The sequence below is a fragment of the Podarcis pityusensis genome, assembly GCF_964106645.2.
Source record: "Podarcis pityusensis genome assembly, chromosome: Z".
NCBI lineage: Eukaryota > Metazoa > Chordata > Lepidosauria > Squamata > Lacertidae > Podarcis > Podarcis pityusensis.
The window spans coordinates 21,128,781-21,153,172 of record NC_138044.1 but is presented as its reverse complement, the minus strand read 5'-3'; the positions used below and the strand labels follow the sequence as shown (position 1 = coordinate 21,153,172).

Sequence of the window (24,392 nt, the reverse complement as noted above, 5' to 3'; positions counted from 1 at the left end):
TGGACCAGGCCAACGATTCACGTACTCCAGCATCCTCTTCTCACAGTGCCCAACTGAATGCAAGCAGAATTTGAACACAAGTCCGCTTACCCCTTTTGGTGAGGAAGCATTGAAAGATGGCAGAGGCTTCACCCGGCTCGCCATGAGGGAACTGGAACAGCGGTGCCCTTCTTGATAGGCAGTGGGGGCTTAAGCCCCCTCCGCCTATCAGGAAGTGTACTTGGCTTTGTACCTAGCCTGTACCTAGCCTGTACTTGGCTTTGGCTAATGAGGATGCAGGCTGGGACATGGGCTGTGCCAGAGGGCAGAGCAGATGGAGCCGACAGTGGGCTTCCCTCAGATCCGCCCCTTGCCCATTTACCGTATTTTTTGGTCTATAGGATGCACCAGACCATAGGACGCACCCGACCATAGGAGGGGGAGAACAGGGGGAAAAAATTCTCCCCCTCTCTGCTCAGCGCCCCTTCAGCGAAGCGGCAGGAGAAACAGAGCCCCTTCCATTTCTCCTCCCGCTTCGCTGAAGGGGCGCTGCGCAGAGAGGGAAAATTGTGCAGCGCCTCTCCAGCAAAGCGAAGCCTGGAGAGCAAGAGGGATCGGCGTGCACCGACCCCTCCCGCTCTCCAGGCTTCAGACGGCTATCCGCAAGCCTTCGGAGCGCAGCGAGAACTCCCGCTGCTCTCTGAAGACTTGTGGATAGCTGCCTGAAGCCCCCTGAGTGCAGCGGCAGTTCGCGCTGCACTGCGGGTGCTTCAGGCGGCTATCCGCAAGCCTTCGGAGCGCAGCGCTGTACTCCGAAGGCTTGAAGATAGCTGCCTGAAACCCCGGGAGCGCAGTGGCAGTTCGCGCTGCGCTCCGGGGGCTTCAGGCTTCTCCTTTTTAGCCACGGGGCTGGGGTGGGGGAAGCCCGAGCTTCCCCCGACCCCAGACCAGGTCCAGGAGCGGCGACAAGGTTGCAAGGGACCTCTGACTGTTAGGTCCAGTCGTGACCGACTCTGGGGTTGCGGCGCTCACTTTATTGGCTGAGGGAGCCGGCGTACAGCTTCCAGGTCATGTGGCCAGCATGACTAAGCCGCTTCTGGTGAACCAGAGCAGCACACGGAAATGCTGTTTAACTTCCCGCCAGAGCGGTATCTATTTATCTACTTGCACTTTGACATGCTTTCGAACTGCTAGGTCGGCAGGAGCAGGGACCGAGCAACGGGAGCTCACCCTGTCACAGGGATTCGAACTGCCGACCTTCTGATCGGCAAGCCCTAGGCTCTGTGGTTTAACCCACAGAGCCACCCGCGTCCCTTATTGGTCTCTTATTTGCATGGGTTGGGGTATGGGAGCCCGATGCCTGGTCCTGCAAGAGCATCTCTCCCCTACCCTCCAGGGGCGTCAGAAGTATTGCTGCCTATCTTATAAATATTATAGTTATTGCTGCTTTTATCATTTATTTATTACTTGCCCTTCACCAGCAGGTCCCAAGACAGTTTGCTAAAGTTTAAACTGAAATACTAAAACCAGTTAACACAAATTACAGTCATCAGAATAAGGTGGGTTCTGAAAACACATAATACCTTGGTTGAAAGGCGGTAGAGAGGTCCCTTTCTTTTCCCTACCCCCATAGCCTTTCCAGTGAGAAACCCAAATAAATAAATATGAACATTACTTTTGACAAGATGGTAACAGTGGGAAATAGATGGCCCAGGTGTTGTTTTTAATATAGACAATTCTAGGCGATACTTTGCAATCCAGGGCAAAGGCAGGCAGCCATGCAGGATGAAAAAGTAATAACACAAAGTCACCGTGCATTTTGTTGCTCTCCAGAAACTCTTCGTCCTCTCGGTGCGAATGAACCCAGTCCCCTTGGGCATACTTTTGCACATTCTCCTCCAGGTACCAGGACTGATTTTCATCAAAAATCAAGAAGAGGAGTGCAAACTCCTTGTTGACACCTTTCCTTCTACCATCTAAATCCAGCGTCCCTTTACGGCAGACCTTTAGGGGGCCAATGAGACCACTGAACACATCCTGGGGGTAAAAGGGCAGAGAAAAGTTGGGAAGGTTATCCTAGCATTTTTACTTACAGATTCCTGTTAGCTGGGGCAGCTTCTGGAACCAAAAGAATTCTCCTCCAAAGTATAGTCATACCTCGAGTTGAATGCGCTTCGGGTTGAGCGCGTTCGTATTGCACTCTGCGGCAACCCGGAAGTAACGGAGCGTGTTACTTCCGGGTTTTGCCGCTCACGCATGCGCAGATGCTCAAAATGATGTCACGTGCAGGCGCGGAAGCGGCGAAACGTGACCCGCACAGCCGCAGATGCGCCGTCGCGTCTTGCGTTCCGTTCGGGATGCGAATGGGGCTCCGGAACGGATCCCGAGGTACCTCTGTACATTCTACAGGCTACAACCAAGGATTTCTATAAACCAGGGTTTCCCAAACTGCCATACGTCTGGATTTTCCCAGACGTTACTGGGATTTCAAAGGTGCAATTGGCACCTGGGGGTGATTTCTGAAAGGTGGCACTTTGTCTTTTTTGTGTGTGTGTGTGTTTTTGTAAAATGAAAGCTTAACAGCTTTGGGGTGTCCTGGTTTTTACTTTTTGAAATATGGCAACCCTATTGCCAGGAGTGAGGAATTCTCTCCCTCTCCCAATGGTGCCAAGAAGCAGGGAGGAAACAAGAAAGTTATTTCTTAAGATTTTTTTTGAGTCATCACAGTGAAAGACGAAGAATCTAGTCATTCCTCAATGATGGCATTGCTCGCACTGAGCTCCTCTCTCCTTCCCTTCTAGCAACAACACCTGCCTCTATGGCGTCCATCCATGGTCAACTGTCTCTGTGCCCTTTGTTCTGCACCCTTAACAAATGTCACGTTTTGGGAGAAGGGTTGGTTATGCGATCCAGTGACGTGTCAGCTAACTGTTTTGCCTCCCCTCCTCCATCTCCTAACACCTTATAACTCTGCTGTTTTCCTCTCTCTAAGTTGTTGTTTTCCTGAAAGCCCTGCTGTAATTCAAGACTGCCATCCTATTCTATGGGAACTACAGGAGAAAGGGGGGGGGGTGACCTTCACCATTCCTCCTCCTCTTCAGCCTTGTCCCTGAAACCTGTACAGTGAGCACAGGTCTTTGCTTGCACAGTGTAAGCTTAGTATGAATAAACATCCTGGTGGGGAGCTCCTTTGCATGGTGGTATAATCCTCTCACAAAAGCTAGAGAAAAACTGCAAACCTTTACAGGATCCACACTGGAATAGTAGATCCAAGAGACACAGGCAGAATCATTAGGTCCTGGGCCAGATCTTTCAGGAACATCCCACCGATAGGTGACAATTTCACCTGAGACAGACACAGACACAAATTTTATTATTATTATTAGAGAGAAATTGACATCTTTCTACTTCTGTTGGAATCTCAGAGACTTATTTATTTCATAATATTCATACTGTAAAGGTAAAGGTAAAGGGACCCCTGACCATTAGGTCCAGTTGTGAACGACTCTGGGGTTGCGGCGCTCATCTCGCTTTACTGGCCGAGGGAGACGGTGTTTGTCCACAGACAGTTTTTCCGGGTCATGTGGCCAGCATGACTAAGCCGCTTCTGGCGAAACCAGAGCAGCGCATGGAAACGCCGTTTACCTTCCCGCCAGAGCGGTACCTATTTATCTACCTGCACGTTCAAACTGCTAGGTTCTTCCTGATGTTTCATCAGAATCTCCTTTCTTGTCACTCGAGTCTATTGGTATGGGTCCCAGACTGTGCAAAATGATAGGGAGCCCACCCAGCCTCTAACCATACAGGTGCCTGAGGATGGACTCCAGGTGGTCTCTGTGAGCACTGCAGGGGATAGTTAATAAGAAGCTTGGCCACTATACATGACACAGGGGTCTAGACAAGGCAGCTCACAGCAGAGGCCTAAGACTCACCAGGCATTGCTGCTTCTGAGCCTTTGTTGCTGTTCTTCTCCAGGACTCCATGGGCATGAAGGGAGTAAGGCCGTGTGGCGTTGTTCTTGAACACAATATTGAGGACGTCTCCCACTTCTGCCCAGATGAACGGACCTAGAGGCAAGGAGATGCTTTAGGGAACAAGCGCTGTTGGGACAGTGACTAGGAATGGATGAGAACAACATAAAAAGATGTACACTTGAAAGCAGCGCATTGAAAGCAATACGTGGGTGGCATAACAATACTCATACAGTGATGTGCATGTGCTCATGCAGTAGCTGTGGCTATTGCTGGGTCAGTACAAATAATTATCTCAATGTTTCCACAGTCCAAGCTATCGGAAGAAGTGGGTCTACTCAAGCCTGCCAAGACGTGCAGGGGGCATTGCTATACTAGGTTCAGAGTGAATTTGGGACCCAGACCCGCCCTCCACTTGCTTGCTTCCCAAAGTAAGTCCCCACTCTCTAAGTAATGAGAGTTCTGAAGTGAAATATGCAAGCACTATTTTAACCTGCTGCTTTGGGAGAAAGCAACTCTCCAGGCCTCAATGCAGGCCACACCTCTCAGTTCTGCACAACCCTGCCTGCTTTTACCTGAGTGTGTTTGATTTAGCCTACTATACATGCCAACCTAGCAGTTCGAAAGCACGTCAAAGTGCAAGTAGATAAATAGGTACCACCCTGGCAGGAAGGTAAATGGTGTTTCTCTGCGCTGCTCTGGTTTGCCAGAAGCAGCTTAGTCATGCTGGCCACATGACCTGGAAGCTGTATGCCGGCTCCCTCGGCCAATAAAGCGAGATGAGCACCGCAACCCCAGAGTCAGTCACGACTGGACCTAACGGTCAGGGGCACTTTTACCTTTACATGGGAATAGCCGGGGGGGCAGGGGGGATAGTTGTCCCCCCAAATCAATAAAAATCAATAAAAATGCATAGCTAACTGAGGTTCTGTCACCCCAACAAAAGGCCTGCCCCCCCCAAAATAAACCTTGCTATACACCCATGCATCATCTTTGCAAACAATTTTAATTAGCTAAAACACTGAAAGGCAGGAGGAGGCTCACTTCTCCTGAATGAACTGGTTAGAGTGGTGCCTGAATATCTTGCTTCAGAATTCTCATTCTTCAAGGGGAAGAGGCTTTTACAAAAGGAAAGGAAAGCTACAAAAATGGGGAAACAAAGATCCCCCTGCTACAACTAATTAGCCAAGGAAAACCTGGCAAAATATCTTAATGATAAAACTTATGTATAAGAAACATGCAGCACTTATTTTACTCCTCAGATTAAGAACATAACCAATAAGAACCTCATCCTCCATTTATTATTGGCAGCTAGATTAGTGATCATAAAGATTTGGAAAACTTTAAATGCAAATCTTTTTGAAGGCTGAAGTTTGCAAGTATAGGACTTCATGCTTTTGGACAAACATTTCACAAAAGGAATATTTGCTTTCTATATATCCTTTTATTGGCTTTGTTAAGGCAATCAAACATGGTTTTCACTCTCAACAGACTCAAGGAAACTTATTGAGAGATACTTTCATTTGATTGTATTTCTTGGAATGTTTAAAAATACAACCATCAGCTGCTATTTAGCTTTCTTTTCTGTACATCTACTAAGCCTCCTTTTCCTAGTATGGCTATATTTTGTTAATTGAAATTGAAAAACCAATTACCAAAAAAACCGAAGAAAGAAAAGAAAAATGCAATCTGAAATAATTAAGAAAACAAAATGTATTGCGAAGTTCTTACATTTCTGGATGACAATGTAAATGATGACATTTTTCCTTTTATTAATTGCCCCATAGAATTTTTTGTTATATTATCCCTTCCGCCTTCCACATCTCATGTTCTCTCCGCTCCCCCGCCTTTTCTAGTTAATTTGTTTTCTTTTTTCTTCTTAGAAAACAAGAATGCTTCATATATAATCGCTATGGCAATGAATTGCAATAATAACGTTAATAAAACCGTTTTTAAAAAGAAAAAGGAAATAGAAAAGCTGAGAGTCTGGGCCCCAGATTTGTTTTGTGCCTAGTACAGCTGTGCTCCCCTGCAATTATCGTCAGACCCATCTCTTCTGATGGCTTGCACTGTGACTAAGCTGCGGTAGTTATTTATACTGACCCAGCTATTTTCCCATAAGAGCGGGAAAGGCATGGGCAGAAAAGAGTGGGCATGGACAGAACAGCCCATAATAAGCAGCACATAATAAATTTCCATCGCTACCCACAGTACGCTGAAGAGCCATGGAGAGGGAAAAGCAGAAAAAAACTTATCAAAAGAACACAGCACTCCAGAGATACAGTCCACATTGACATTATGCCATTAAAGTTCTATTATACCAGTTTAAATAGTCAGTGGCTTCCCCAAAAGGATTATGGGAGCTGCATTATCAAACCACACTGGGAATTGTACCTCTGGGAGGGGAACAGGGGCTTCCTACCAACGTTAAGCACCCTTAACAAACTACAGCTCCCAGAGTATTTTTTTTTTGGGGGGGGTGTCGTGACTGTTTGAAGTGGCATGGTGCTCAGATACTGCTTTAAATGTGTGTTGTGAATGTTGCCAAAGAGAGACTCCCATCTACATCTGGAAAGGCATCACAATGGGGGAGAAGACCCTCGATTGCCTAGACATCCTCAGTTCTTACATTTATAATGGGAGTCTATTATGATGATAATTTGAAGTCCAAGGTACATCAGGCCCAGTGCTATTTTTCTTTTTTTTTATGTAATAATTTTTATTAGTTTTCAGTTACAATAACCCAATAAAAGCCTTGTTGTCAATACCAATTTATAATACCAAATCATAATACAATTAATAATGCCAATTGTAATAATAATAATAATAATTTTAAAAATTAAAAAAATATTTAAACCCCGCGCTCCCCGGCCAAAGCTGGGCTCAGGGCGGCTAACACCAGTAAAATTACAATAAAAACATAATGGGGGGACCAATTTAAAATACAGGTTAAGGTACAATTTAAAAAGCATCCTCATTTTAATGATAGCCCATAGACCAAAACCACAAGGGGAGGGAAACATAAGGGTCAGACTGAGTCCAAACCAAAGGCCAGGTGGAACAGCTCTGTCTTGCAGGCCCTGTGGAAAGATGTGAAGTCCCGCAGGGCCCTAGTCTCTTGTGACAGAGCGTTCCACTAAGTTGGGGCCAGTACTGAAAAGGCCCTGGCCCTAGTTGAGACCAATCTAACCACCTTGCGACTTGGGACCTCCAAAATGTTGTGATTTGTGGACCTTAAGGTCCTCCGCGGGGCATACCAGGAGAGGCGGTCCCCTGCGTGCTAGAATTGATGATTTGATAATTTACTTTAACTCTGCATTCCAATTACACACCAGTCAGAATAACAAACCCTTATGTCTCCAGTGCTGTTTTTCTAGAAAAAGAGGTGCCAGAACTCACCACGAACACCCCCCTTGTTCTCTTAGAATGGCAATGGCGCCCACCTAAGAGGTGCCAGAACTGGGTTTCGGTGAGCTCCAGCTGGAAAAAAAGCAGTGACCGGGCTTGGTTTACACATGCAGACATATGAAGTGTTAACAGAATGGCAGGGTTCTGAGGCCGGGGAATGCAATGTACCACCTCTGACCACAAGGCATCCTATTTTTTGAACACTCTCCTAGAGTATCAAACTAAACCAAACCATAAAAAACCCACCTCTTGTTAATTAGAAAACTGGTAAATCTAGCAACAATTTCCAGCGGTATAGCTGAGTTAGCCTATTGCTGTGAAAAACGAGAGAGTCCTGTAACACCTACTGCATTAAAATTCATTTGCAGAGAATGTTTTTACAAAGGGGCTGATTCATAAGTTATACCCCCACCTGCTGTCTGAAACAGTACAGTGCACTCTACTGTCTCTAGCTTTCAAACATCTAACTTTGCTGCACGTGTAGACCAGGTCATCTGGATGGGTGTTCATTGTGGGATTTTTGTGCACATTTTTTTTTCAGTGTCCATGAAATGCTGTTTTCATCAAAGTGACAATTGGCACACCCCCCCCGATGCATTTAATTTATATTCACCCTTTTCTATGGAAGTAAAAAAAAAGTAAAAGCAAAAATAAGTAAAAAAGACCCCTGTAGCCAAAGGCCTGTTTCTGATTGTGCTATCTAACAAACTTGCTTGCAGGTTAAGCTCCAGACTTGCTCGAATGGAACACAGGAACAAAAGAAGATCCTGCTGGATCAGGTCAGTGGGACATCTTTTAAACCCATCTAATTTGGTGGCCATCACTAACTCCTGGAGAAGTGAGAGGAGCAGCACCTACTTTGTGTACAATCCTTCTCCTTACCCAGGATCCCTAGGTGTTCCTCGCCATCCGTCCTGCTCTTTGGGGTCTTGAACGTCCCATTCGTGTATTCCCTGTATACTGCTTTTTTGTACCGGGAGCCAAGGAGTCCGTTCTTGCCACTCAGAAACACGTCGCTATACCTGTGAATGCTGAAGTTCCTTTGTGCGTTAATGATGCTCTGTTGGCATTAATAAAACAATAACACACATCTTGTCTGTGCTGGGCAGGTCATGGCTCTAGGGAATCTGGTTTCTGGAGATGTGAAGCCCGCTGAGAGGAAAGGCTTTGGGAGATGCCTGGAAAAGGCTTAGCATAGGGGGACCTGGGTACAGGTCAGCTATGAACTAGCAGGGGAACTAAAAGTGATAATATCCTGGTGCATGCCCTTGGTGTTGGTGGTGGAATGGTTTCATGAGATCCCTCCAGCCAGGGCTGCATTCCCACATGAGCAACTTTCAAGGGGCCACATTCCAGGGATCAGCAGGGCCAGAGAGGCAAAAGTGGATGTGGCTAGAGCTAAAATGGCCAGAGCCATCTTTTCCATTGGGATTACTGGCGCGTTGCGCCAGGACGCTAGCTTCTCAGGGGCACCCCAGTGAGTGGGGAAGCTGCGTGGCTTTGCCGGCGGCCTCCCCTTTCCCTGCACCCGCCACCTGCGCCTCACCAACCAGATGGCTGGCAGGCATGCAGCTTGCCTCCCAAGCCTCCGCAGGAGGAGAGCGACCCTGCAGAGGCTTAGGATGGAAGCTGCGCCCTGCCAACTATATGGCTGGCGGACATGCAGCTTCCTTCCCAAGCCCCTGCGGAGGAGAGCGATCCCCGCAGAGGCTTGGGAAAAGGTTGACAACTCTGTAAAACGCGGGGTGGGGCGCCGGAGGGATCTTTGCACCACAGCCGGATATGCTTAAGACAGCCCTGAAAATGGATGTTGCTGTTATCTTTCTGCAATCAGCTGCGTTCTAGCTGTGCAAAAGTCGGAAGCTTTTACCCACCTACATGTCTCCCCAGCCTCTTTTCCGGCAAGTGGGAGGCATTCTGTTGAAGGACACTCAGGCAAAAGCACTCAGGTGTGTGCGGAACTGAGGGGGTGGTTGGAGCCCTGGCTGCTGAGGCCCAGAGAGGGCCTCCTTTGCCCCCCAGCCTTAGGTTCCCCACCTCTTTCCTTAGGCCACATTGCTGCAATCCACACATTTAAAGCCTCAAAAATCTTCTGCCTTCCATATGGTGCTGCTGGGGAGCAATAGCAGGGCAAGAATTAGGAAGCATGTTAAAAGGCCAGAAGGCACGCCATCCCTTTTGTATGCAGATATTCAAGGTTTGGAATGGTCTGAAACACTAGGAAGACTGAAGAGGGCAAATGCCTGGGCTTTCAGCAGGAGCAAGCAGCCAAGCTGGGAAGGGGCAAAGAAGAACAGGGGAAAGGAGAGGAATCTGCCTCATTTTAAACTAGGGAGCAGGAGGCGGGATGGGTGTGTGTGAAATGTGTCCCAGAATGTTATCAGGGGAGCGAGGAGGGTGGACTGTGATTCAGCCAAGCCTGGTTTTCTGGATCACTTGGGGTTAATACTCAGGAAGCACCCCTAATTCTTGCCTGTGTCTTTGTTCTAGTCTCTGAGGAACTATTGCGACTAACCACTCAATTCAGCCTGCATTTCCCAGGCTTAGAAAACAGACATTCCTTGGGCTACCGATACCACACAGGCACCTTCATAGCTGTCTTATCGGCATCTGTAAGATATGTATTTTGTTTAGGCTAGCCTACCCATACATTTATGAAGTTGGTGTGAATTTCAGTTTGTTTTTAGTTTATAGTCATTTTGATTTCCACATATACCCCCCTGAAAAATTCTTAGCTTAGAATCACTGAATTGTCGAGTTGGAAAGGGCCCCAAATTATTGCAGTTAATTCTTCTTTCTTATAATTTTATTGCTTTAGCTTTTTCATAAACAGCTTTGGGGTCCCCTGCCCCCCGAATAAAGCAGCATAGAATTTTTTTTATGAAATGAATAAAAATGAACAATATCACAATAATGATAACCACCACAGCAACTGTGCTTAAAACACACTGCTGCTGTTGTTACTATTATTAATAAACTGACCTGGAATGTATGTTTGAGTTCTTTGCCCCAAAGACTGTCAGGTCAGGAGCTTCACAGACCCTGATATTTCAGGGCCCAAACCTGGGACGCAGGTGTGGGCCCCAGTGATGTCATGGGGGACAGGTCTTGGTGAAATCACTAAGTCTATGCAATAATTTGCAAAGACAGAGTCTAACTAGAAAAGGGGAGGGGGGAGAGGGGGAAGTGAAGATACCCTCAGAGAGTTTGTGCTGTGATTTTCAGCTGGCTCCTACTAGGCTGAAGGATGCGGGTGGCGCTGTGGGTTAAACCACAGAGCCTAGGACTTGCTGATCAGAAGGTTGGTGGTTTGAATCCCCATTGCTCGGTCCCTGCTCCTGCCAACCTAGCAGTTCGAAAGCACGTCAAAGTGCAAGTAGATAAATAGGTACCGCTCTGGCGGGAAGGTAAATGGCGTTTCCGCTGACATGACCCGGAAGCTGTACACTGGCTCCCTCAGCCAATAAAGCGAGATGAGCGCTGCAACCCCAGAGTCAGTCACGACTGGACCTCATGGTCAGGGGTCCCTTTACCTTTACTAGGCTGAAGCTTGAAAGCTGCACTCACAGCCTTAATGATAATACTAATAACAACAACAACAACAACAACAATAATAATATTAATATTTTCAGGTGGACTTGTCCACCTGGAGATTCAAGCCGTTCCCCCCCGCCCCCCGGTAATGGCCAAGCAAACCTGGGAACTTCAGGAAAGTTCTGGGGGTCTGACAACCTCATTGCCCCTTTGGGTTAAAAGGAAAAGCTGGGTTTTTAAGCTCTCTGTATTTAAACTGTAACATTATTTTGTGGGTATGGACTAGTAATTGTCTTATGCTGTCTCTTTATAAAATTGCAGGTATTTGTGTTTTTGTTTTGTTTTTAATATTATGACACTGACTATAAGCCCCCTTATGGAAACTTTTGTTTTGAAAGGTGGCATACAAATCCATACTGTAAAGCAAGCAAATAAAAGTTAACTCAGCCAACTTGGCATGGAGAGGAGCCAGAAGAACAGAAGAAGAGCCTGCTGGATCAGGCCAATGGACTATCTAGTCCTCCTGCTCCTTTCTGAAGCAGACCAGTTACCTCTCCTCCGCAGAGCTGTTATATCTTTCCAGTGCCCAATGGCGATCCAGAGCATAGTCCCACTCCACTTCTTCTGCCATGATGTAGAAGGTCCTCACTTGCTCATATTGCTGGTCTGGAAACAGTGTGTTCTTCCCACACTGCTGAACTGAGTAACGTCCTCTCATCCCAGACTGGTAGTGGTTGCTAGTCTGACAGTATACTTCAAAAGTTCCTAGTGGGCAGCATAAACAGAGATGTGCAAGATGGTGGCAGACAGGTCCCTCCAGATGTTTTCAATCAAAACTCCCACCAGCCTCAGCCAGCACAGGAATGTCCCCCCCCAGTGCCATATGGCTGTGTTGGCTGTGGCTGATGGGCTTTGTAGTCCACTGCAGGGAGTTCCACAGTTCAACCCAGTCAGATGGGTGCGGTATAAATAATAAATTATTATAATATTATTATTAACTGTCTGCTTTGCGAAGGACTTCCTTTCACCTTTCTTAATCTTCCAACATTTGGCTTCATTGGATGTCCACAAATTCTAGTGTCATGAGAGAGGTAGAGCAACTTTTCTCTGTCCACTTTCTCTTTGCCAGGCATAATTTTTATAAAATTCATTCATGTCACCTCCCCCCCCCCCCTTGGGCTTGCATTTGCAGGACAGACTTGTGTTCTATCATATCAAGCCATGGGTCTAACTAACGAACCCTCATTTTATCCTCACAACGATTCTGTGAGGTAGATTTGGCTGAGAAGGAGGGTGTGACTCAAGAGAGCCCACTAAGCTTCATTGCTGGGTGGAAAGTTGAACCCTGGTCTCCCAGGTTCTAATTTCAATTGCACTATGCCCTACAATTCTGTGATTCTACCACACTGACTTGTGCCTCAAGCTTGAAAGCAAAACAAAACCCTGAAAAATTCATCTCCAGGGATTTAGAAGAGAGATCTTGCATATCCAAGGTCACTGCCTCTACATGGCCTTTATTGAAAGCTTGCGTAACTCTGTTTCCTTGGACAGTAAAGGTTATGATTAGACTGAAAATGTTTACTCTGCTTCTAAACTGACTACACTGGTCTACACCATACATTGGAAGCACACACTCCCCCCCCCCCCCAGCATCCTGCAAAATGTAGCCCACGCCTCACAGAGCTGTAATTCCCCAAGACATTTAACAAACTATAGTTCCCAGGATTCTTTCAGGGAAACCTTGTGCTTTTAAGCATGCATAAAATATATGGTTTGGGCATGAGAGAGAAAGGTTGCAAATGGGTTGAGGCATTTACCTTCGCGATCTGGCTGCATGAGGGCTGTGGCAAATGTGTGAGGGAAGAGACTGGCTCCATCTCGCCTCATCCCATTCATCAAGACCGTATTTCCCTGGAAGGTTGCGCCATGGACATCGGCTTCACTGCCAAAGCCCAAGAGATGCCAGGAGACAGTTTCTTCCCTGCAGACATCTAGGAGAGGCATGTTGCTGAACAGGAACCCATTAATGGCTTTAAGGGGGGGGACCCCAAAGGAAAATAAACAAAAAAGGAGACATTTATTTATTTGATTCATGCATAGACCATACCTTTTCATATACTGCTTTGAATTGGGGGGGGGGGGGGCTTTTTTCTTTTTTTTGCATCCAAGCAGAGTACAAACTTTACAAAAGAAATAAATGAAATAAATAAGAATATTGTAAGAGCCTGCTGGATCAGGCCAAAGGGGCCCCATCAAATCCAGCATCGTGTTGTCATAATGACCAACAAGATGCCCCAATGGAAAACCAGCAAGCTGCGCAAGAGCTACACTTTCCCCTCCTGTGGTTTGCAGCAACTGGCATTGAGAAGCATTGCTGCCTCCAACTTGTTAACGCAGAACATGGCCTTCATGGCTTGTAATAATAATAACATAATAGTTTATTATTTATAAGCTGCCCATCTAGCTGGGTTTCCCCAGTCACTCTCGGCGGCTCCCAACAGAATATTAAAAACACGATAAAACAGCAAACATTTAAAACTTCCTTAAACAGGGCTGCCTTCAGATGTGACTTATAAAAGTCACATAGTTGTTTATTTCCTTGACATCTGATGGGAAGGCATTCCACAGGGGCAGGCACCACTACTGAAAAGGCCCTCTGCCTGGTTCCCTGTAACCTTACTTCTCTCAATGAGGGAACCGCCAGAAGGCCCTCGGAGCTGGACCTCAGTGTCCAGGCTGAACGATGGGGGTGGAGACGCTCCTTTAGGTATACTGGGCTGAGGCCGTTTAGTGCTTTAAAGGGCAGCACCAACACTTTGAATTGTGCTCAGAAACACACTGGGAGCCAATGTAGGTCTCTCAGGACCAGTGTTATATAGTCTCAGTGGCCACTCCCTGCCGCATTCTGGATTAGTTGCAGTTTCCGGGTCGCCTTCAAAGGTAGCCCCAATATAGAGCACATTGCAGTAGTCCAAGCAGGAGATAACTAGAGCACGCACCACTCTGGTGAGACAGTCTGTGGGCTGGTAGGGTCTCATCCTGCATATCAGGTGGAGCTGGTAGACAGCTGCCCTGGACACAGAATTGACCTGTGCCTCCATAGACAGTTGTGAGTCCAAAATGACTCCCAGGCTGCACACCTGGTCCTTCAGGGGCACAGTTACCCCATTCAGGACCAGACAGTCCTCCACACCTGCCTGACCTTGTCTCCCAAAAGCAGTACTATAGGTTTGTAGCCATCAATAGTCCTCTCCTCTATGAATTTGTCTAAACCTATAGGTTAGTGGCCCATCCTTGGCTCTTCTGGAAGCAAGTTCTGCAGTTCAGCTATGCGCTGAGTGAAGAAGTCCTCTCTTTAATCTGTCCTTAATCTTCTTAAATTCAGCTTTATTGGATGCCCATGTGTTCTGGAGTTATGGGGGGAGGGGGGCTTTCCTCTATCCATTTTCTCCATGCCATAGATTGTTTACAAACATTGTCTCTTACATGCCTTTTCTCTAAACTGAAGTCCCAAATGTTGCAACCTCTGATTACAGAGGGGTTGCTCCACTCCCTTAATCATTTTAGTTGCCCCTTTCTGAACCTTTCCCAACTCTATAACATCCTTTCTGAGGTGATAGCTCAGAGTAGATATTTCAGATAGGTGCTCCGATTAATTTCTAGGTAATCCAATGCTCGACTGCGTCTTCATTCCCTAAGAGTGGGCGTGATGACATACCGTGCATCCTGTTGGATTCCTTGAAGTCTTGATCTTGAAAAGGATGGTCCTTTTTCAAGAAGTACTTCAGATTTGCATCCAGATACCAACTTAGATTTTCATCAAACACACCAAACAAGAGATAAAACTCCTTCTCGACACCTTTCTAGGATAGCAACAACACACAGGATGTCAGGCTTTTGAAAAATACCTATTCTCATGCACTAATCATTGTTGGTTATAGTCGCAAGAGCATTGCTGGTCATTCCCCGAGTTGGTGAGGCTCATTTGACAACAGTGAGAAACGAAGCCTTGAGTGTCAATGGAACTCCCTGCCACTGGAGATTCATGCCTTCTTTGTCGACTTTTAAATTTCTGCTGAAATCTTTTCTATTCTGCTAGGCCTATGCTGGCAGTTAATAACATGTCCTACTACAATAGTTATTTGATATCTGTTTTTTAAATTTTTAATGGTTTTATTGTATGGTTTTATTGCTGTAAATGGCTTAGATTTTTTAATGACAAAACCGCATACAAATATACAGTGAACCTCAGTTTTCAAACATAAACCATTCCAGAAGACCGTTCGACTTCCAAAATGTTCAGAAACCACTCAATACAGAAGCCTCAATACAACAGGCAAACTCAAAATGGAAGCCATGTGGCATGTTCAGCTTCCAAAAATCGTTCAAAAACCGAAGCAATTACTTCCAGATTTTTGGAGTTCGAAAGTCGAAACATTCGACTTCTGAGACACTTGAAAACCGAGGTTCCATTATACTTATAAATAAGTAAAGTAAGTAAATAAGTAAAACTTTTTGCTTTGTGTTTAATGCTGTAACTTTGCTGTTAATTGCCATGGACTCAGGAGAGGATAGGAGAGATATAAGCAATAAAATAATCGCCATCATGTTCCAAGTCTACCCACCTAACCACAAGCCACTGTCAATCAAGTAGGGAGCCAGGGAATTCAGACCCTGTAGGGCTGGCAGTTTTGATGGTGGTTGCATGGGAGTACTAACGTAGGTTGAGTCTCAAAAAATTACCCATCTCCAGTCCCTTCTGCTGATACTGGTCAATGGCACAACGGCAAAGCAACCAAGCATACCTGCTTATTATGTTCATCAAGAGTCCCAGGCCGACATATAAGCAAGGGCCCCACTAAGCCAGAATTGGTGTCTCTGACCGGATCTGATGCAGAAGAGTACATCCAGGTCAGACAAGGAGGGTCGGTGGCTGTAGGCCCAACATGCTGAGGGACCATCCAGTGGTACACAAAGCTCCCCAGAGGCTTCACAGCAGCTCCGTTCCTAGATAAGCCTTTGAAAAGCAAGAAGGGTTATGCAACTCCTTGTATCATTAGAGCTAGTTATGGTGTAGTGGTTAGAGTGTTGGAGAGACCAGGGTTCAAATCCCCACTTGGGCATGAAGCTTGCTGGGTGACCTTGGGTCAGCCACTGCCTCTTGGTCAAACCTACCTCACAGTTGTGGGGATTTGATGGTGATGGCGAGACGATGCACACCACACCTCAGGCTCTTTGAAGGAAAAGGTGGGATATAAAAGCAAAAAATAAATAAACGAAATTTTAAAGCCGTTCATAGCAGCTGGGGGGAGATAGCACGAACCGGGGGAAACCTGCTTAGTGTACTGCAAATACTGCAGGACTCCACTTCCCATGAGTCCCCACAAAGATGGCCAAGGATGATGGGAACTATCTGGAGGGTGCGAAGCTGGTGAGAGACAGTGCTGCGAGGGGGTTAATTTCATGTTTGGGTAGAAATGTTTTCTCTTGTCAGTCTGGATCTTACTGACCAGTGCTGTTCAGCAATCTCCTGAGTCTAAGAATTATGATAGGCAGACACTCATTTCTCAAGCTACATTTTCCATACCATCCATCATTCTATATACAGTCATACCTTGGGATAAATGTGCTTCAAGTTAAGTATTTTCGGGTTCCGCTCCGTGGCAACCTGGAAGTAATGGAGCGTGTTACTTCCGGGTTTCGCCGCATGCGCAGACGGTCAAAATGACGTAACGCGCATGCGCAGAAGTGGTGAAACGTGATGCGCGCACACGCAGATGCGCAGGCGCGGGTTGCGTTCACTTCAGGATCTGAACAGGGCTTCGGAACGGATCCCATTCGCATCCCAAGGTACCACTGTACCTCCACTATCTCCCCACCTGCCTTACCCTCAGAGGCCTCAGAAACTTTAACACCTACTCTTAGGAAGAGTTCTCCAATCCCTAGACAATCTGAGTTGTTCTTTTGTCTACCTTTTCATGGCATTGTGTCTTCTTAAATTTTTGTGGTTTGGCTCATTTCCCCCACTTCATAACCAAGCTGTCAGCACGGCTTGCAACAAGAACACAGTACAATTGCATCTTATTCGGGGTTCTGTTTGTGTCTATCCAAAGCCTCGGAGCCACCCTACAACTGGAAGGGTGGGGTGGAGAAAGAGAAACCCCCGTGCTCCCAGACCCCATGCTCTAAGTGGGCCTTGCTCCCTCCCCCAGCAAGTGGGGAATCTTTTTCAGCTCGAGGGCTGTATTTTCTTCCAGGCAGGTTTCCAGGGGCCACATATCAGTGGTGGGTGGGGCTGGAGGCAAAAATGGGCAGGGGAGCTCTTGATGGGCAGGGGAGCTACTAGGCTGGATAGCCATGCCCTGCCTCCAATGCTTCTGAATGCCAGCTGCTGGAAACCGCAGGAGGGAAGAGGACTGCCCTTGTGCTTAGATTCTGCTCCTGGGCTTCTTCCCATTTTGAGGCAGGTCCCTTGGAAACTTGTCCATATGAGAAATCATCCCTCTAGCTGAAAAAGGATTCCTCACCTGATTCCCAGCAACTGTTATTCAGAATCATAATTCCTCTGGCAGTGCCACATTGCAGGTCGCTCGGCCCCATGCCTAGAAAGCACAGGACAAGAGGAAAACCACTCAGTCTCATACTTTCTACACATGGGACAAGTGGGAGCATGGATAAGCCCTATGTGTCAACTTTTCTCCATCCACTTTCTCCGAAATGCCATGCACAATTTTGCAGACTTCTATCATGCCATTTCTTAGGGCTCATCCACACATATCAAGCCTCACGCTTTCCAGGCAGATGTCCAACTTTAAAAGTCAGTGTCCAAGCACTTTTTAAAAATTTTGCTCTGCAGCTTTCCACAGAAAGACCTGCTCTTTGATGCTGAATCTGAGCAAACAGAATCCCGTGGAAAATCCAAATGGCTGTTTGTTCCGATTCAGCAGTAAAGAGCGGGTTTCTGTGGGGAAAGCACCGGGGGGGGGGGGGGGAGTGTCAGACATGGAGCTTTAAAGCAGAGACCTGATCCTAAAATATGTGGCACAAAAGGAGGTCTGAATGAGACCTCACTCCAAACTGGAAAGTTCCAACACTGCAACCCTTTCTCATAGGGAGCTCCTGCATTAAAAGCGTTGTGAAACCTGCCCTTTCTGAAATAACTGAAAACAACCTCTACTTCTTCACCCCAAGCAATTCATCCTGGTCTTGCTAAGCAAGTGAAGAGCACAGTTTTTATACAGCTGTTGCTAAAATGAAAATGTGCATGTAAGAACTAACCATCCTGGTAAGCAGTTCCTTCCCATTCCTTTTCATAAAACGCACCATGGGGCTGAATGCTAAAAGGCCAAGAGGCTTTGTTTGCAAACGTAACCTGGATAGTATCTCCGACTTCAGCTTTGATCACTGGTCCTGCAGGGAGAAAGACAGGAATCATAGGTCATAGAATTGTAGAGCTGGAAGGGACCTAGTCCCACCCCATGCAATGCAGGAATCACAACTAAAGCTGGTCTGTAAGTTTGCCCCCTCTGCGAGCCATTTTGTTTTCAAACAGCATGAACATGCCTTATTTCCACTGAACACTGCATGCAGAAAGCACCTATTTACGAGAATTCTGGCATAGCTAAATATCAGTATTGTGCAAGAGCTCTATATCAGGGGTCAGCAACCAAAGGCCCATGGGCCGGAAGCAGCCCGCAGAGGTCGTTTGACTGGCCCACGAGCTGCCCCCAAACCGAGCTGCCCTCTTGCGCGCTGTGCTAAACCGGCACAGCGTGAGGCGGGGACTTGCTTCTGTGGCACCGGAAATCACGTCTAAGCAGACACCAAAAATCGCGGGTGCATATGCGATCCGAGCCACAGAGGGATCTCCCCGGGACCGATCCAGCCCAGGCAAGATAAACCTTGCTGACCCCTGCTCTATATTAAAAAGCAAAAAAGGAAACGTGTGCCCCAAAATAGCACAGGCCTCCATAAGAACATAAGCAGAGCCTACTGGATCAGGCCAACAGCCCACCTAGTCCAGCATCCTGTTCTCACAGTGATCAACCAGAAGTCTCTTTTGGGAAAACCGTAAGCAGAACCTGGGGCAAGAGTACGCTTCCCGCCTGTGGCTTCCAGCAATGGACGCAGAAGCATTCACTGTATCTGGCCATGGAGGCAGAGCATAGCCATCATGGCTAGCAGACATTCATAGCTGTCTTCTCCTCCGTGAGTTTGTCTAATCTTCTTTTAAAACCATCTTAGTTAGTAGCCATTACCACCTACATTTTGCCCATAGTGAAACATGGTAACTAGGAGCTGGTAACATTTTCTGTTTTGCACTTGTACATTTCTGGTTAAAAAAACCCAAACTCTTGTTTTTTAGGTTTTTGTAACACTGCACTGGCTTTTGAATAACTATCCCTGTTTCCCACCCAGATCATAAAATATTTATAGTTGATGTGAGCAGCATTGAGTGTCTCTGTTAAGACAGAAAGAGGGAGTTACAAATCTTCCAGATAAATAGATAAAACTTCCCACCGTGCCTCTCAAAATGTAACAAGTCATAGCCCATATATCTGGCTGGGCAGGAAAGTTAATTTTGATGTATTACCAAGTATTCCGAGATGCTTTTCTTCTTTTGTCCGCCCCTTCTCCACCTGAAAAGTTCCATCCATGTATTCAGTGTATTGGACCTTCCAGTATGTTCCCCCAATCCTAGTGGAATTCTGCTTGAAAAACTGCTCTGAAGAACTAAACACAAAGAAGCAAACATGTGATTCTAGGATGCAACAACAACCAAATCTTTAGATTTTGCAGCTTTTGTTGTTGCTTCTGCAAATCCAGCTGCATCAGCCAAGATCCACAGTAGCTTTCATGCTGAACTATGCAAGAGACATGGCAAAAGAAGACTGTTTTCATCGTTAACGCTGTCTTTTTAGGGAGGTGGAAAGGATGTTTTATGTGTCACATGTAAAGGCTGATAGTGCAGGCGGGTGAGAAAAAGTCCAGCTAATTGCCTTTGGGGAGAAGGGCCAGAGAGGCTCAGTAGCAGAGCATCTCCTTAGCAAACAGAAAGTCCCAGGTTCAGTTGGCATTTCCAGGTGAGCCAGGGGAAAACTCATGTCTGAGATGAAAGAAAGCCTCTCCTGCCAATCAGTGTAGACCACACTGAGGTCTCATCCACACTTCTGGTTGTTCCTTGCCTAGAAAGCATGAGTCTCAGCGGCGTTTGATACCATCGACCATAACATCCTTCTGGGGCTGGGAGCTGGGGGCACTGTCATACAGTGGTTCCGCTCCTTTCTCCTGGGCCGTGTTCAGAAAGTGGTGGTGGGGGATGAGTGTTCAGACCCCCGGGCTCTCACTTGTGGGGTGCCTCAGGGTTCTGTCCTCTCCCTCATGCTTTTCAACATCTATATGCAGCCGTTGGGAGAGATCATCAGGGGGTTTTGGCTGGGTGTTCATCAGTATGCGGATGATACCCAGCTCTACCTCTCTTTCAAATCAGAACCAGTGAAGGCGGTGAAGGTCCTGTGTGAGTGCCTGGAGGCGGTTGGAGGTTGGATGGCGGCTAACAGATTGAGGTTGAATCCTGACAAGACAGAAGTACTGTTTTGGGGGGACAGGAGGCGGGTGAGTATGGAGGACTCTTTGGTCCTGAATGGGGTAACTGTGCCCCTGAAGGACCAGGTGCGCAGCCTGGGAGTCATTTTGGACTCGCAGCTGTCCATGGAGGCACAGGTCAAATCTGTGTCCAGGGCAGCTGTTTACCAGCTCCATCTGGTACGCAGGCTGAGACCCTATTTGCCTGGGGACTGCCTCGCCAGAGTGGTGCATGCTCTGGTTATCTCCCGCTTGGACTACTGCAATGCGCTCTACGTGGGGCTACCTTTGAAGGTGACCCGGAAACTACAACTAATCCAGAATGTGGCAGCTAGACTGGTGACTGGGAGCGGCCACCGAGACCACATAACACCGGTCTTAAAAGACCTTAAAAGGCTCCCAGTACGTTTCCGAGCACAATTCAAAGTGTTGGTGCTGACCTTTAAAGCCTTCGTTATATCGAGAGCCTTTTAAAGTCATAAAATAGTTACCCTCTGCCCCCTCTTTTAGTTATTCCCTTCTTCTGCAACTCTTTGTTACTTTTTAAACAGTTTATATCACTTTTAATAAGTTTTTTAAGAGGGAGAAGTTCAAACCGCTTGCTGTGTTACCAACCTCCTCTCCGCGCTCCGCTCGTAGTCTTGCGTCGTTCTCCGATTTCAGATAAAAACTGACCTCTTTTTCTACCTTCTTTTCTCAAAGCCTTCCTTTTGTATGCTCCAATTATATTCCAAAACCCAAATTTGGCTTAGATTCTTTATTTTTGAGAATCGATCACTCGCCCTGCAAGCCTGGGGCTGCGTTCTCGAGGGTGAGACAATGGCTTCCCCGGTGCCTGCTTTCTCCGCCCACTGTTCTCTTCGCTCCTGTTACGGAGTTACCTGACGGCCGGGCGATCTGCAAATGGCTCCGCTGGGCTCCTGACCCTCTGGTTTCCCTCCAGAGGGGTTTTGGGGGCTACCGTGCCCTGTAGCACCCCCATTTACCCTCGAGAACCCGGACTTTCTCTCTCCCGAGAAAGTCCCGCTTGCGTCGGGTCCGTGGCTCGACCTAAGCCCTAAATTAGATGGACCAATAGTTTGACTCCATGAAAGTCGGGTTCCTAGGAAGTAGGGAGCATTTCCCCTTTGCTAGTCAGCTCAGGCCAGAGGTGGATAATGTCATAAGAACATAAGAAAAGCCTGCTGAATCAGGCCCTGTGAGATCTTGCAAGAACCAGTGGGGGCTGCCTAAGCAAGGCAGAGAGCTGAAAACTCTCTTCGTGAAGGGAAAACCTGGTGCTAAAAGAGCTTTAAAGCTCTCTGCCTTGCTTGCATTTAAATTGTGGAATTTTAGCCAGTGGTCCTTCAGCTGTGTGTGGTTGAAATGGTGTGAGTTAAATGCATGTTAGATGTGATCGTGCTGTTTATAACTAGCTGAAATCAAGGTGACCTTGGGTGGTGTTGTACCAAGTGATCCAAAAGTAAGACAATTAAGAGAAGTAGCTCACACCCAAATCAAGATTGGGGTAGAGAGGCTCACCCAGAACCCCCAGCTTTAAATGAAGAAACCGAGACACATAGCTGTCAATGTTTTCCTTTTTTTAAGGATTCCTCGTAAGAAAAGGGAAAAGTTGACAGCTATGCCCAGATAAAGGGCAGCTGGCAGATGGGATGAGAAAGCGCAACTGTTCAGTAATCTTAAAACACCATCAAAAAAGCAACTGCAGAGCAGCCCCACTATCCCCAAGGACACAGAGCTGTTGCTTTGTAAACATGTACCCAGTGTTCTGTTTCCCAAGGAAGCATAATCCATCCCGTTATTTCATTAAAAAAACACTATACCCAGGTCTATAATGCAGAAAGGTTGCAGCACCTGGGCCAAGTAAGAGGTGACATGATAGAAGATTATAAAATTATGCATGGTCTGTGGAAAGTGAAGAGAGAGAAGTTTTTATCCCCTTCTCACAATTTAACACTAGAACTGGCTGACAATGAAGGAGAATGTTGGGAGACTCAGGACAGATAAGGACTTCTTCACACAGGGCAACTGATAACTACCAGCCAGGATAACTATGCTGTGTTTTCAGCTGGAGGCTGCTATGCTCCTGATTCCCAGTGGCTGGAAACCACAGGAAAGTGATCTTGTGCTCAGGTCCTGCCTGCGGGTTTCCCTTTGGGGCATCTGGTCAGAATAGTATGCTGGACTAGAAGGGCCGCTGGCCTGCTCTACCTCCCAGCCTTGGGACACAGGGATTTAAAAGGGATAGGGAGCTCTCAGGATCTGCAGAAGACTACAATTCCCATGATTAGGGGTCTGGGGTATTATCACCATTATTTTTATTTAGTTATTATTAGACTTTTATCCTGCCCTTCCTCCCAAAGGAGCCCAGGTGTCTATCCACTTGCTGCTATTTCTAATTGCAGGAGGGAGGTGGACTAGCCAACAAACTGCTACGGTTAACCATTTTTAAGCTGCTTTATATTTGCTGTAAAGGGGACCCCTGACCATTAGGTCCAGTTGTGGACGACTCTGGGGCTGCAGTGCTCATCTCGCTCTATAGGCTGAGGGAGCCAGCGTACAGCTTCCAGGTCATGTGGCCAGCATGGCTAAGCCACTTCTGGCGAACCAGAGCAGCGCACAGAAATGCTGTTTACCTTTCCACCAGAGCCGTACCTATTTATCGCCTGCACTTGACATGCTTTCGAACTGCTAGGTTGGCAGGAGCAGGGACCGAGCAACGGGAGCTCACCCTGTCGCGGGGATTCGCACTGCCGACCTTCTGATCGGCAAGCCCTAGGCTCTGTGGTTTAGACCACAGCGCCACTCGTGTCCTATATATTTGCTGTATGAGTACCCAAATTCAAAACCTGACCTACCACATTACAAAGAAGCTTGGTTCAAAAAACATTTTCGTTTCTTGGGGCAACATGCCACACTGTAGCGCCTTGAAAAGTGCAGGTTTAGCTACTCTGTTGAAAAGTTAAAGTCTCCTGTGCGATGGGGACCCCCTTTCAGCACTGTGTAAATGCATTCTCAAGCAGAGCAGGAAATCCACAAATAAAAGCCCCCTTACCTGTTTGGCTGCAGCAGGCTTTCCCCAGTGCCCAGGTCTAACCCTGAGGGTCCGTAATTCCACTGAACTTCCTTTGCCGCTATGTAGTATTTGCGAAGTTTCCCTTTCAGGGCAGGCTCTGGATTCTGATAGGAGCAGTTCCTGACTTCATAGAGAGCCTCCATCCCAGCTGTAGGAAGCACAACAGAGCACAACACACTCAGACTGGCCTGCTTGTCAAAACAGCCTGCAGGTTGGGAGTGATGGAGGCAGGGGAGGCCAGGAGCAGCCCAACAGTCAGATCCTGTTCCCCACCACAGATTCAACTTCCAAACTCTATTTCACTTTAAAAAACATTTTTTGTAGTCTATATACACAAGGGAAGAAGCATAAAGAAATACAGTATGATCACATCTTGAGAGTGATCAACATGCACAATTTCATCCTTAAAAGGTTGAACCCAGGCTGGCTGAAACTGTGCAAATTAAATGCATACAAGGCAGAGAGCTTAAAAGCACCTTTTGAGCTGTGCTTTCCTAGTGCAGAAAAAGTGTCTAACCTCTCAGACTTGCCTGCTGGGCTCAGGGATACTCTTGGGAGACCTTGTGGGAACTCAGATGGACCCACAAGATCTCAGAAGAGCCTCCTAGAACGCAGTTAGCAAGGCAGAAAGCTTAAATGCTCCCTGCCTTGCTTGTGGGGCAATGTCCATTTGGTGCACCAGCTCTAGAAGGTAAGATTGTTCATGCAGGGGCCGTTCCAAGGGGGTGGTTAGAGCATACATATTTTTGCATATACACGCCACCCCTGGAACGTGACCCCTGTGCAAGATGCAAACATGCTGTACTCATGTTACAGCAGGTCAAAAGAAGCATTAGGTG

The 24,392-nt window shown here is 47.0% G+C and overlaps 1 protein-coding gene across 2 annotated transcripts in view; it reads right to left on the bottom strand.

The window, feature by feature from the left end:
• HEPH (hephaestin) overlaps positions 1-24,392 on the bottom strand; it is a 53,464-nt gene that overhangs the window by 11,240 nt on the left and 17,832 nt on the right. The window contains exons 7-17 of one of the 2 annotated variants that reach the window (XM_080989751.1): positions 23,533-23,701; positions 19,486-19,625; positions 18,171-18,302; positions 15,698-15,909; positions 14,611-14,755; positions 12,710-12,922; positions 11,444-11,657; positions 8,241-8,389; positions 3,912-4,046; positions 3,219-3,325; positions 1,791-2,016 (exon numbers count right to left, since the gene is read on the bottom strand). In XM_080989751.1, coding sequence (XP_080845877.1) covers positions 1,791-2,016; positions 3,219-3,325; positions 3,912-4,046; positions 8,241-8,389; positions 11,444-11,657; positions 12,710-12,922; positions 14,611-14,755; positions 15,698-15,909; positions 18,171-18,302; positions 19,486-19,625; positions 23,533-23,701 — 1,842 coding nt within the window. The remainder of the gene's footprint in view (positions 1-1,790; positions 2,017-3,218; positions 3,326-3,911; positions 4,047-8,240; positions 8,390-11,443; positions 11,658-12,709; positions 12,923-14,610; positions 14,756-15,697; positions 15,910-18,170; positions 18,303-19,485; positions 19,626-23,532; positions 23,702-24,392) is intronic. The other variant, XM_080989752.1, reaches the window with a different exon arrangement.